The sequence below is a fragment of the Epinephelus moara genome, chromosome 17 (assembly GCF_006386435.1).
Source record: "Epinephelus moara isolate mb chromosome 17, YSFRI_EMoa_1.0, whole genome shotgun sequence".
Classification (NCBI taxonomy): domain Eukaryota; kingdom Metazoa; phylum Chordata; class Actinopteri; order Perciformes; family Serranidae; genus Epinephelus; species Epinephelus moara.
This window is the reverse complement of record NC_065522.1, coordinates 5,315,481-5,330,282: the sequence shown is the minus strand read 5'-3', so window position 1 is coordinate 5,330,282 and position 14,802 is coordinate 5,315,481. Positions and strand designations below refer to the sequence as shown.

General features: G+C 41.3%; 1 protein-coding gene across 1 annotated transcript in view; it reads left to right on the top strand.

The window, feature by feature from the left end:
* mta2 (metastasis associated 1 family, member 2) overlaps positions 1–14,802 on the top strand; it is a 41,545-nt gene continuing 26,743 nt past the window's right edge. Inside the window, exon 1 of the mRNA XM_050066530.1 lies at positions 1–401. Coding sequence (XP_049922487.1) covers positions 374–401 — 28 coding nt within the window. The 5' untranslated portion in view covers positions 1–373. The remainder of the gene's footprint in view (positions 402–14,802) is intronic.

Genomic DNA, 14,802 nt, shown 5'->3' with positions numbered 1-14,802 from the left:
CGAGTGTGTGTGCTGAACTGAGCGGAGGTGAAGAAGAGGAGGATGAAGCTGGGAGCGGAGGATGGGAGGAAGAGTGGAGTAAGAGACAGGCTAGCTGTGTGTGAATGAGTGAGTGAGTGAGGAAGAGGAGAGGAAGGTCGTCGGAGGGACCGACAACAAAGACTTGAATATTTTGGGGATAACCTCCGGAACATTACTAACGGAAACTTTCAACTTTTTACCCGCCACATCTCGGCTTGTTGTGTCCGGAGCCGGCTTTGTTTCACGGCGGGGGTGTCTACGATAAATGAAGGAATAAAATAGATCCCCATCGACCTTTTTCCACCCAAGCGGGGAATACCCTGGGACTGCTTTTGATAAAGGTTACGAGAGAATGGCGGCCAACATGTACCGAGTGGGAGGTAAGGAATGTTTTACATTTTTAAGACACCCCCCCACAACGTGATTGTTCGTTTAGACAGCAAGGTGGCTAGCTAGCCGCTAGCTGTCTGTTCGGTTAGCCGCTAACTAATGCTAGCTCCTAGCGTCTGTACGTGCGTCCACTCTTGCATGGAAGAACGTCAAATCTATTAAACCCTCCAACAATGTAATGTGACTTAGCTAATGGGCAAATGGAAATAACTCCAACACTATCAGAGTTACCTACTCTGTTGTAATAATCTGGGGACGCTCCTCTGACATTCGGCATGAATATAAAACACTAAGACGAGTTCATTTTTAGAATATATCAACTTTTAAAACAGATTGGCGAGATATCCCGATTAGTGTCCACCAAAATATGTTACCCCGCGGCGAGCGGCTGCCAAGCAGCATGAACCGGCTCCGAAAGTTTATATTTAATGTAAAATAAATGCATCCTGGTGGATACTAGAGTTTGCACAATTGTATTTGTAGTTGCAAGTAAGCGAAGCAGTCGTTATTTGTCACATTTTTGGACGTGGAGTTTGTACATATGGTACCGTCCTGGAAGTGAACACAATGCTAGTTAGCATAAAGTGCTAAGTTAGCTGTTGAGAGGTCAGCATCCGATGAATGCGAGAGACGTCTGGGGTAGCAAGCTAAAGCTGGTCGGCTAGCATTGTCGGTAGGGTCGGTTAATTTCATTATCGCCTCCGCCATATCACTTCATATGCAAGGGATGGCGTTAGCCGTGCTAGCTAACTTTGAGTGCTAAGTTTTGTTAGCTTAGCGCTACGTACTGTATGAGATTATGTGTTAGGCGGTGCGATTCCTCCTTGATATACTATCAGGTAGCGTTAAGTGGTTCGTTTATTTAGAGCAACTACATCGTCTTTTAAAGTTTATCAGTAGTTACAACGAAACACCGGCAACTGAAACACGTAACAAAGTTAGCTAACATAACTTGCTATCATCTAACAATTGCGATACTTCTCATTTTATTATGTACCGCTACTGTGCTAACGTTACTGTATGGAAATTGTAATGTTAGCAGAAGTAAAAAATAAGTTAGGGTATACAGTATAAGTAACATTAACTTTCATAGCATCCCGTGAAATGTTGCAAGTCGCCTTATAAAGATTTACACCTCACTCGTTTGCTAACACCGTCACCATTATAGTGGAGAGAAACGAAACGCCGGTAGACACGGCTAGCAGCCAGCAACACTGCCTCCGCTGTTTTATTCCCAGTTTAATCGATCCTTCCATAGGAACAAGTGTACCTGTACTTTACTGTGGATGTTGATCAGTCTCCTCGTCTTTTCAGTGCTTGTGACTAACGTCTATTGTCTCATCAGCAATAACGATCTTAGGACTTGGTGTACCTTCTTTGAGTCTGATTTGTGGCGGCCAGTGAGACAGTGTGACAGGCTTATTGCTGTGTAAGGTCACACAACAGTCTGTGGGCTATTTAGGTCATGCTGATTAAACAATACTTTGTAGATCATGCTGTATAATTCTGTGCTAATGCTACAACTTGTTTGTCATAAGGTTGCATCGTGTTTCAGTTTGTACACTGGTTACTATGATGCTGTAATGAGTCTGGAACACATCCATAGCAGATAGCAAGAGCACCTCTTGTCGGTGTTAGTGGCAGACTAGTAGGATGGGCTGATATTAGGCTTTTGTGAAATATCAGGTGTTAATTATTCACACAATTACTCAATGTTTGTTTCCCCCAAGTCATTATTCAAAGTGTAATGTATGTATAATGTATGGCTCTATCTGCATAAAACAAAATACTCCCTGAAATAATTGAATTAGATTAAGTTTATTGGATCATTTCAGTGTCCTGTAGTGTTTTTTAAAAAGGCTGTTTCAAGAGCTGTTTCTTAGTGAAGATGTGTAGTTTTCAGTCTTTTGTAAGGTTTGCTGAATTAGTGTTTACACTGACATCTCTAATGTTTGGTCCTTTGATCTAACTAAGGATGGTTTCTAGGGGTGGGGGGATCGATTCAGCATAGTATAGCAATATTGTTTTGGTAATATCGCATTGTAATAACACAAATACAAATTAAGCTTTTGGTAGTCTACTAGAATGCTGTAATCAATTTTCCAGTCCATAAGATATGTTTTGCTGCAATTAAAATCAGTAAAGTGAGATAAACAGACTGACACTATATCTTATTAGATAAAACAGATGATGCCAAAGTTTTCATTTAGGGACATGCTTTATAGTTAATACAAAGGTAAGAAATTGCAATATATTTTATCAATATACTCAGCATATCACGACACATTTAAAATCACAGTAATATTGTATCGTGACTTATGTATTGTAATAATATCATATCATGACCTCTGGTGATTCCCATCCATCGGGGTATATTTTGGTTTGATTAATGTGAAATTGCCATCCAGTGCACATATTAAAATAATGTGTGTAAAGACCTTTGAAGATTGATACATACAGAGGCTTGTTGCTCAGAGCTTTTCTTTTAGGACTTGCGATGTGTGACAGACATGTTGCGTACAGTCAACAGGCATTCTGAGTGAACTTGGCATCAGATTCATTCTTGTGTCGAGCTGCTTGGTGTCTCAAACCATGTTGTGCTTTTTGCCAGTTTGCTGGATCATGAGTGTGCAGCTGAATTTCCATGGCAGGAATGCAGTGTGATGTGGCAAATAAAAGGTTAGGGTGTAATGTGAAGTCTAGCCCATTACATATTGCAGTTATCAATAAGCATGTGATAAATGATGTATAAACTAATTTTTAGGGAGCCCACACAGTAACAAGGTTAAGTTTTCATGGAAACTATATAGAAACAAATGTATTTTGTGATGTAGGCATTGGTGAAAATGTAGTTACACCTTCGTCTGTCAGAATGAGTTCATATTTGTGAAACAAGTGTCCATGGATTTTGTGTTCAATAAGGATTTCTGTTGTTGCAGCTGACTGGTGCAGGCAGTACTGTATGAGCCTATATTACCAGTCCTCTAGAAGCACACAGTGTTCAGCCTGCATGTAAGATCACTATCTTCCCCAGAGATTAGTCAAAGGGCTTCCTCCTCTTCATTCACCCTCAAGCACCCGGCATACTGCGCCACTCCAGCCGCATACGTCCACAACAAACACTCACGGCTGCCTCAGCAGCTCCTCAGCAGACACTTTATTTTTTTAGATGTTTTTTTCTACCCACACATACTTACATACATTAACATAAAACCAGCTGATCCCTGACATGATTGTGCCAAATGTTAGGTTTTGCTGAGATGTGTGTGTGTGTGTGTGTGTGTGTGTGTGTGTGTGTGTGTGTGTGTGTGTGTTGTTCCTTTTTTTTCTTTCAGAAAGGTTAGATGTTGTGAACCCTCTGAAGTCCGGTGTGTTTTTATTCTGTGGATCATTGATCCATCAGCCCCCTCGCTTATTGATACACTGAGCTGGCCCCAGTGCTGGTGGAACAGGATCATTCTTTAATTTATCCCACTGGGCAAGAAGAGGAGATGGAGGGCTGGAATATAAAAAAGTAACTCCCTACGTCCACCATCACTAGAGCTAGAATCAGTCACGTCAGGCACATGAGAGTGCAGATCCCCTTTTGGTGCTTCAGCCAGTGTTATGTAATGTGGTGCTGTTGTGTTCCTTCACTCTGAACGAGGAGGTGATGCTTTTCTGGTCGGGCTCCTCATCAGTGTGCTAAGTAGAGCAAGAAATCCTCTCCCTGTCTGAATCCTTCCTTCTCCATCTCTGCTTGTGATGATGCATCAGAAACCCACTGATACCCTCCTGAGGCTCTCTGTCCCCGCTTGTGGGAGGACCAGATGGAGCTTGACGTGAAGCCACACTGCTGTGCAGAGCTGCATCAAACACTACAAGGAAGCACTGTGTCTGTGGTGGCTGTAAGATGAATGAATGGTTGGTTTGATCAATATTTTAAAGGCTGAAATCTCTCAGTTAAAGCTGTCAGCAACTGTTAACAGCTGCTATCGTGAGCCCATATTCAACATCATTAAATCTGAACACATTTTACAAAAAAATAATAAGTAATCCAGTAATTACAAATCATTTACAAAGTACAATGACCTCTTTTAAATTAAGAACCAGTTTAGCTAACTGTTCAGCATAAATCACTGACTAATGTGCACAAAATAAGATTACAAATGCAGCTCCACCCTGTTACAGACATGAAGCTGTTTGAAGGGAGTTGATTTGTACAGTATATGGGCATTGTGGCCAGTCTGGGCCCTGTAGCGCTGGATAACTTCCAACCTAAAACATGGATAGGCAGAAACACAACACAAAACAGTATATAAAGCAAAAAACAAAAGTTTTGTGGATAAAAATGAAGCATAACACAGGATAAAAAAAGCCGAGAAGGACTACTGCTGCATGGGCTCTACTCATTTTGGCTTTGCAGAGGACTCGTATAGGTTTTTGACAGACAGCTTGAGTCAGCAGGAGGAGGTGGAGTTCTATGACATTTGAGCTTGTTGGGCAGATGTTATTTAAACCTGGCTGAGATGTGAAACCCAGATCATCTCTAGGAGTAACATAGCTGATTGGAGTGCTTTCTGATTTCAATCCACTCTTTGCATACATGAGTGTTTTTGTTTGTTTGTTTGTTTTGTTCCAGATAGAGTATCCAGTAGGGCTGGGACTATAGGCTTTTCTCCCGATTTGATACAACCACTTTACTCGGGTGTCAATTCAATATGTATTGCATTTTTTTTTAAAGTATTGCGATTTGGTAGTGTGCTTTATTGCTATTCTTGTATACTTTTTTAACACTGGACTGTGGGGAAAAAGTTAAATCGTACACTTCTGGAGACAGAACATGAGACCGTTTTCCAAAAACACATTATGTCAGTCTCTCTGACTTTTTTTCAGCACTCCCATGCACTGCATAAAAAGTGGTAAAGGAAGCAATAACAGTAACAGTGATTTGTTTGTGACATCATCAACAATGACCACCACTTATTGATATTCTACTTCTTATTTGTTTAGAAAATAGGTAAAATCGGGGCGTCGGTTGCTTAGTGGTAGAGCAGGCGCACTATGTACAAGGCTGTTGCCGCAGCGGCCCGGGCTCGACTCCAGCCTGTGGCCCCTTGCTGCATGTCACTCCCTCTTTCTCTACCCCTTTCACGCTTGTCTGTCTTATCGAATAAAGGCTAAAAATGCCCCAAAAATATCTTAAAAAAAACAAAAAAACAATTCTATTGCAGAGCTGTGCTTAGCGCATTTGTCCACTCAGCCGTACTCTCCCTGGTTATCTGATCACAAATGAGACAAATTAGTTAGCTAGCCACACAACGACCCCTTTGACTCTCCACACTGCGTGGAGAATATTTAGGAAAGTGGGCAGAAGCTCCAGAGATAGACCTTCCTGTAGCCGCTGTAGCAAGTCAAATTCAGCTGGTGTAAACCCCAGTGCTGGGGTTAATGGAGGGCTGGGTCTAATCTGTGTACGTGCAGTAACAGAAAGTTTGCTGATCCGGCGCTTTTCAAGCAGCTGAAGTCTGTGTCCTCGGATCGTCCGCCCTTTTCTGCTTTCTTGAGAGAGCAGCAGAACGCCAGGCACAGTGCTTAAAACAGTCAGAGTGCTGGGTCTAAAAGTTTGCTTTCACTCACAAACAGCTGCTCCTCTCATCTGTTGATCAGCTGCCCACCCAGTGACTCAAAACTTCACAAACTGCTGCTGAGGAAAGAAAGAACCCATGAAGAGTTTTGCCTGTGCTGCGTTCACTGACCTGCAAAAAACCCCAAATGTAGAGCTGCGACACAGACTAATACACAAGAGGCAAAAAACAAACAAAACAACAGAGAGTTAGCAATACTTAATTGAATTGACCCCCCACCGCTTATATCCAGTCACAAATGTTAGTAGCAGGTGGGATCTTTAATGTGTCCTCCTGTTAGTTTGACCAGTTGGACTTGAGTTGAAGTGGCACAGGCTCTTTGCTACATCATCTCCTCAGCCCAGCAGGTTGACTTCACCACTGTCACAGCAGGTTTCAGCCAGTGTTTGATAGTGTTGGAGTTGATATCTGTAGCATTTCACATAAACAGGATTTACCTTGTTACTACACCTGTTAGCCTCCAGATTTTTTCTCTGCCTTTTCCCTGTGTCCCTCCGGTTCACAGCGTCTCTTTATCTCCCCATTGTAAATGGAAGCATAGGGAGGTCATTTTACTGACACACCAGCTTTATTCTGAATATGATCACTTTCATTTTTGACTGAAGTGAGACCAGTGTTTTGCGCTTTGATGGCAGGATATTTGCTGCGTGTGTGGAGTGAATGTTGATTCCACTGCAGACTGCTTGCTCATCTGACCGTCATGCTGCTTTTGGCTAGCCTTCTGTTCTCCTGACCTTTTGATGGGACTTGAAGAAATCTCCCAGACACGAGAGCTTACATGACCGCCTTCACCTTGTCCACACCATAACACCACAACCTGAACCATTACTACAGGGAAAAAAATTTGGGCTGCTGGATTTCATCCAACTAGGCTGTTGGATGTTATGTGGCATTATGGGCATACTATGAGCGTTTCCTGTGATTTCTGCATACATAATGCTCAGACCACATTTCACTTGATCTGTTCCCCTCTCTGCCACATTCATTTCTCTGGTAATAACTGCCAGTTGAAGTTTAAGCTGGGTCAGTGCTGTGTGTGGGAAGGATTGCTTGTGGTTAGCAGAATGGGCTGCGAAGAGCTCCGGATTCAATGGAGGAGGTTGAGGCCAGCCTACATATCTACATACAGAATGTTGGTGAATAAACAGAACTCAGTATACACTAAGGCTGATCTCTGTGAGGGAGGCACGAAGGCTGTTACTAATATTTTATTTCAGTGAAGCTGAAAAAAGCAGATTGACAAGCTACAAACAAACACTGACCCAAACAAGATACAGTATACAACTAACAAGATTATTATAAATTGGGAAATATTTAGGGATGCATGATAATATTGGCATATCATCGGTATTGTCCAATATTGGCTGTAAAATCAAATATTGGAATCAGCTAACATGCTGATTTCTGCTGATACGACAAACTGTTATATTTGCTTCAGAAAAATAGAGAGACAACTGGTTGCTCTGTATAATCAAATGTAGTTAAAAAACTTGTGTCGGTGGCTTATGGAGAACAGGAAAAAACAGGATACACAGGAAGGCAATCCAGGCACTCCAAAAATATAGAAAACAAGGAAGGAAGTATTAAAAATATTTTATTGTGGAGGCTAAATCATTCAAAAAGCAACTACTGCAGGTCTTTGTCAGGGTGTCAAAAACAAGTTTTTACATCTACAAAGTAAAAAAACACATAGCAAACAAAAGGCTGTAGAATATTATTTATCTTGGGACTTTTCAAAACGTTCCTTATAAATGCATGTGCATGCTGTGAGAGTCCAAGGACAGAAGGATGTCTCATGCTGCAAAGCCCTCTGAGGCAAACTGTAATTTTGTGATATTGGGCTTTATAAATAAAATTGAATATAAATCAGACAATGAAATAACAGTACTACACAATGCAAACACAAATAGCCTACATGGTCTTAAATCAGGGCATTACGTAAATAGGCCTACATAAATGTAAATGTATTTAAAAATAAAGATAACCCGGGGTACAAGCATACAGATAGAGAGGAATATTCAGTCAGAGGATTAAGGGAAGAAAGTTGCACAATTTTCCATAGTATATGGGTATGTCATATAGGTCATCGGTCATATGAGTTGTTATATATCAGCATATCTAATATCGGCAAAAATTAAAATATCATGCATCCCTAGGAATATGTAATCCAAGAACTTTAAAACCAGACCAAGACTAGGCGGTTTGATTTTCTGTAGTATGGATATAGCGCTGCCAGCTGTGCCCTTTCTCATTGTTAATGTTCACTACAGCCATTCTGCCGTTCTTTGCCACTGACCATGAAAAGAAAAGTCATCATTGTCATGTTATAGCCTTGTTATAATTATCCTTTAATACAGATTTAAAATTTTACGGCCTTTCTCCTTGGTGTTGCAAGTGATATCAGATATCAATATTTTTCAGAGTCTTGTTTTGAAACTGGAAATTACAATACTGTGACAACACTAGTCCAGGGGCCTGTGATCCATATGAGACAATAACAGTACATATCCTCATTGTCTTTGTCTTGGATGTGTACCATTACCTGCGTGGTGCTAGGCCTCTAGCACTCTTGGAATGTTTAATAGGGATGATGTGTGATTGGGTGGAAATAGTGATACAGATGTGTCATGGGAATTTCAAAATAAAGCTGTCTCTGAAAAGTGATGATGATATATGTCAATGTATTCATTTTGCATTGATGATATTGGATTGTTGACCATTGAATTGATATGTCCATCCCGACTGATGCATTGTTACAGTCTTAGTCCTCAGCCTGTGGCTGTTACCGCTGCTGCAGTCCATAGGAACTTGGCTTGGGAACCGGAGGGTCGCCTGTTCAAGTCCCCGGTGGCTGGAGAGGTGCCAGTTCACCTCCTGGGCACTGCCGAGATGCCCTTGGGCAAGGCGCCGAACCTCCCAATCGCTCGGGGCACCTGTCCATGGGCAGCCACCTCACTCTGACATCTCTCCACTTTTGTGCATGTATAGGTCCTGTTTGTGCGTGTGTGTATTTTGGACCTGTGTGTTAAAGACAACGGAGTGAAAAAATTGAATTTCCCCTCATGGGGATTAATAAAGTATATAACAAAAAATAAAAAATTAGGACATTCTCTCCAGCATTGAACACACCATTTGACTTTTTCTGTCCTCGCACTGTGTGCAGGTTGCTAATTTGAAAAAAGCCCAAACTATTTTGTGTGCCTGGGATTTTTTTAAAGTTGAAAATTGTGGTGTGGATGGAGATAACGTTAGTAAAATCTCTAATCTAGAGTGTGGGGTTTTTCTAAAATGGCTGAAGCTCTGCCAGGCCTGGTTGAATTCCAAAAAGGAAGAACAAGTGCTGTCTACCACGGCTGTGCCTCCACTGTCAGCAAACATCATTTAACATTTCCAGGGAACATTTGCATAGGGAAATGTTTACCCACCTTGTCTGTTGGACTGAATAAAAACCTTTGGAATACATTACTGCCTTTTTAAATAAAGAATGTATAAACAGAAACCATTATCGACAAATTCAATTTATGAATACACTAATGTACAGACAAAGCTGTTAAAATTTCCACTGTGTGCTTCTGTTGGCCTTATGATGTTAGAGGCAGACAACAGTGACTGATTAATATCTCATTTTTAACAGCAGGCAGTCGCTAGTATTGCTGAGGGACCCTGAAATTTCTATTTTTCTGGAGTACAGGTGCTTTTTATCATTTTATCAAAGAAAGCAGCAGATGTTTCAGCCCCTTCATTGTTGGACTGAAAGTGCAATGTATGCTGGCTTTGTGTTATTTGACAGAAGAAGAAGTCAGGGTATTCCTCTAGATCAACATCACTTAAACGTGATTACAGGACATTATTTTAACCTTAAATACCATGTTTATTTCTAAATATCTGTATTTATTATATAAAAGTGAATAAACGAAATCAGTAAGTCCCCATCAATCAGGCAGGGCAGGCTGCCACCCCCAATATAAAGTCCTTTCCACAGTGTGGAAAACATGGACGGAATCGCGGACTTTGACAATAAAAATGGAATCAGCTTTAAAACACAGGTGTTTTGGTGTCATTGCGGGCATGCTGCTTCTTTCCTCTGCTGTCTGTGTTTCACCGGGTGTGGGCCTCAGCTCCTCCACACAAACCAGGTGTAAAAAGTTATGTCGTAGCAGTAAATGCATTTGGCCAGCTCATCAGCGTCTTCTCGGTTGGTTTGACCACGGTGATGCGAGTGGCAGCTAACGTTGACCGCAGACTCTTCTCGGTCAGCCAGGCTTGGTCAAATCCCGCTATGCCTCTCTGTGGTTGAGAGGCAGTATCTGATGTTTCTGTATCAAGCCAGCCAGCGATTGCACCTCTGTGGCCAAACCACCTGTAAATGCACTGAAACTCATATGTCTACATCTGCTTTTCAAAATAGGATGTTAACAGTAAAAATATATTGTGAAAATAAAATTAATTGTATTACGTTTCTTGCATCCCCTCTTGATTAAGAAATCCTACTAAATAGTAAGGGAAATTACTTTATTCTTTAATGTTGGGTTGACAGTGAACGTTATAGTTGGACCCTGCAGGCATCCAAAAAAACTGAAGAATTGCACACTAACAGCTAAATTTAGAGCAGAGCAATATGAAGCAGTACATTATTTAACTTTATTATAACAGTACTTTAACTTTATTGTGACACTGTTTTATTCATCAACAGTACTCTATTTAACTTCATAAAACAGTACTTATGTATCTTTATTGTAGATGTTGTTCATTTGAATAATTTTGTATTTTATTAGTCTACAGTACTTTAGAGGAGATTTCAAAATATTGCGATATATATTGTGTATCTATCGCAATATATAGCCTAAAAATATTGTAATATTATTTTTAAGCCGTATCGCCCAGCCCTAAATCCAGCTCATGTCCTTGAGGTCCATTGGTTTATGTTTCTTCTTATCTATAGATATTTTAGTTCTTCTAAACACTCAACATTTCGACCGATGTCCTTTCATAAATACACAAACAAATATAAAATAGATTATTCCCTCTTCTGCCCAGTGTCAGTTCATGGCACCCGCAGAGCAGTCACCCCACTCCTATATCAACCTGTGTTAGTCTCACTTTTTACCTATACAACTCGCGTTTAAATGCCTTTCTTAATTTCCACACAGTCAGAGAAAGTAAAACTATGTGTCATGATAATGGTTCAGTTATAAACCACACGTCTCGCCTGCTGGGCTGCTGACAGGGCTGTCAGCCCGACACTCAGTCACACTGAACGGCAGTAGAGGAGGTTTTACCAGCTCTTGGTTCAAAAGTAATGTAGCCGACTTCACTGACATTCAGCACCAGAGCTGAGAGCGTCAGAGCAGCCGACAGACACAACCACGCTGCCTGGCCTCGCGCCGTCCGCCTCAGTTTTGTGGTAAAGTCATTTTGAGACGAGACTTGTTTGTAGAGCTTACAGCCTGCTGTGCTGTCGCTTCTGCATTGCTCCATGTACAAAAAGACAATGCAATCATTTGACTGACAAAATGTGAGTTGACTTGGGGTCTTGTCTACTGATGACTCCTATTCACTTTAAGGGGCAGTTTAGTTACTCTACTTTTTGAATGTGTCAGTCATCAACCATGCCACAAGTTGTGACCAAATGCAACAGCATTTTACCATACGTTATATTGTCATCATGCTTGGTCTTGCAGCTTTCCATAAAGTGAGTCAACTGACAGATTGCCATGCAGTTTGTTTTGGATATCCTTAGTCCCCAGGGAAAGATGATTGATAAGTGATGATTTTGGAGACATAAACATTGTAGCCTCTGTGACCTGCTGGCTAGATGTTTGGTCTTAAGTTGTTACAGACTACCACTCCAGCCACTTAACAGACCATGGCTTCCTTTCCAATCAGGTTACATACTGTAGCTAGCAGGGGTGTAACACTGCACAGAAGTCACAGTTTGGTGCAGGCTTGATTCAGCAGAAAAAAACACAAATGCCTAAAGATACATTCTTTTTATTTACTTTAAAAAGACAGTAATGCAAGTGTCAAAGACAGACATGATCCTCTTGCTGGGGACTGAGGTAATAATTTGTCCACTGGCAACTTTGGTGAACTTAAGTATTTCAAACACTTGTGTATTATATTATACAAATGCTTTCCCAAAAGGCAACAGGTCACAACAGGCTCTAAAACTGAAAAGCATCTTTTATGCCATGACACTGAAAAAACTAAAACACACAATAAAAAATAAAACTTGAGCATTGGAAGGAGTATTACAGTTAGTTCCATCTCCACTACATGTGAACATTTAATGCACTCCAACATTTGTCATCCTGGTGATCAGCACATCTGGGTGATGCTGTCTAATGAGTCTTAGCATGTTGGATGTGTTTCCATTCACAGACCCTGCAACCGTGGAGCAAAGGCTACACATTGTCCTCATCTCATACACATTTCTCTCTAGTGCTGTTGTAGCTGCCCTGGGAACCTGTAGGCTGGTCTTTTAGCTCTGGTGCTTGATGTGACTGACTTGGACGGCAGTGAACTTGTTCTGCTAACCTCAGTACTTGTTGCTAACGACTTACAACTAAAAGTTTCGGGGTGGACTTGCACTTGTGTGCTTTGGTTGCGCATTATGTGCATCAATCTACATACCATGTATTCAGCATGCAGCTGCATGCACCAGACCGTGACACCCATACTGTCACTGTTCAGTACAAATACAGAAAGCATTTACAGCCCTAGTAGCTGCTTGGTAGCTGTAGATGACATGGGCTAAGAGTCACATGTCCCGCTGATTTTCAAAATAGTATTCCAGTAATACCAGGCTTTCCCACATATTCACTTATGTGTGTCAGCCTGCCAGGATATCAACATCTGTCACAACATATTAATTTTCAATTTTTGGAGCTGGACCATTCATTAGGAGTACTGTTGGAATATATATGCTGTTCGGTTATTCATTGCACCACACTATCAGAATGCAGAGCGGACAGACTGAGCGACAGAATGCCAGGCGTAGTAAAAGTGAAACTTAACTGTTCATTGAGCTAGGTCTAAAAGTTTGCTTTCATCCACCACTGCAGCAGCTGCTCCTCCTATCTGTTGTTCTGATCAGCTCTGATTAGATCAAATGATCAAGTATCAACTCCACGATTCAAACTGTCAAACACAACTACTACTACTGTAAAAAACAAACAAAAAAAAACATGAAGAGTTCTGCCTGCGTTGTGTTCTCTGACCCGTAAAAACCTTGGAATATAGGCCCCCGTTTACATGACAACGATTTCAACTGAAAACGTTAAACTTTAGTTGTGTTTTGGCCGATCGTTTACACGACAGCGGCGTTTTGGGTGCCTGAAAATGCAACGTTTTGNTTTGTGGATTTGGAGCTAAATGTTTTTCATGGGGCACGTTGTGTATTAATGATACTCATTACCTGGAGAGGTTGGAAAAAGATGTACTTTTCTTCCCCATTCCAAAACAAAATCAAACCCTGAGAAGTGTAGGATTAGCCAGCTAGCTACTGAAGATATAGCCTACTGAATGTATACACATGCTGCTTTTGCTTTTCAATGATAATAACACTGAAAAAGAGACCTACCCTGCTGAACAGGAGCCAGTGAAGGGAAGCAGGGAAACTTTGCTGATATTCAACCAGCTGTGTGTCATCACATTGAGCGCAGATGAATATTGTTTGACTTCCCCCAGAGATCCTTGCCTGTCCAGCGGTGGAGGTCTGGTTGCAGGCAGTGGCACAGGGCGAAGTGGAACACCGCTCATCTGCACACACTGTGATGACACACAGCTGGTTCTGTATCAGCGAAGTTTTCCTTTATATTCATTGTCTTATATCGCGGTTGGCAGTGATGCAGTGGTTCACTTTTACACTGTGATCTGTGGCCTATAGTTCGGCTTTAGCTTCTAACTATCTTTGTCTTTTTAACCTGTTTTTGCTGCTGAGTCAGTTTGACATCCTGGATATATCCCTCAAACACACACTGTAGACCCCTCTGTCTGCTTCTATCTGGAATCACTATTTCATTTTTCCACAAATTTGATAATATTTCTTCAGGGAGTGCAGTTAGTTACAGTGTGGGCTCCATGCTTACTCTGATAGCTTGTTGGACCATCACAAAGGGGTGGGGCATAGTGAAAGGTCATTTTGAGATGTGTGCCTCTGGGTAAATGTCAGGCTCTTCCTGAAAGACAGAGAGTGATTCGTGGCTCAACATTTCAATCACAACATATTCAGCCACAAGCTTCTTTAGTTCTTTGTGGTGCTTTTCCTTCCTCCAGTGCTGGCTTGAAGGCAAGACAACTCTGTCCCCTCATTCTGCAATTTTTCCTTTCATACAAAACAGGGAGGCAGAGTAGCAACATGAAATTCCCACCTTGTAGATGCCGTGTAAAAGGGACTGTTGACTGAATGCCATTTTCAACAAACCCAACACCTTAGTAGGTTAAACATCATTATCTTCCAATGAGAGGCCAGTTAAGTTGTTCAGGCTTAGCTGTAGGCTTGTGTATCAGTACTCGATACCTTTACAATATCAGCTGAAATAACCCCGCACCAAGTAGAATCCAAACATCTTCAGTCAAACGATACCTGTATTCGATCCTTTTTGTATTGGGGGTCTGATTCCACACCATCCTGACTTCCAGCTACATCCACAAACTTTCTGATGTACCTTAGGCCCCATTTATACGACAACGATTTCAACTGAAAACGTTAAACTTTAGCTACATTTTGACCGATCGTTTACACGACAGCGGCGTTTTGGGT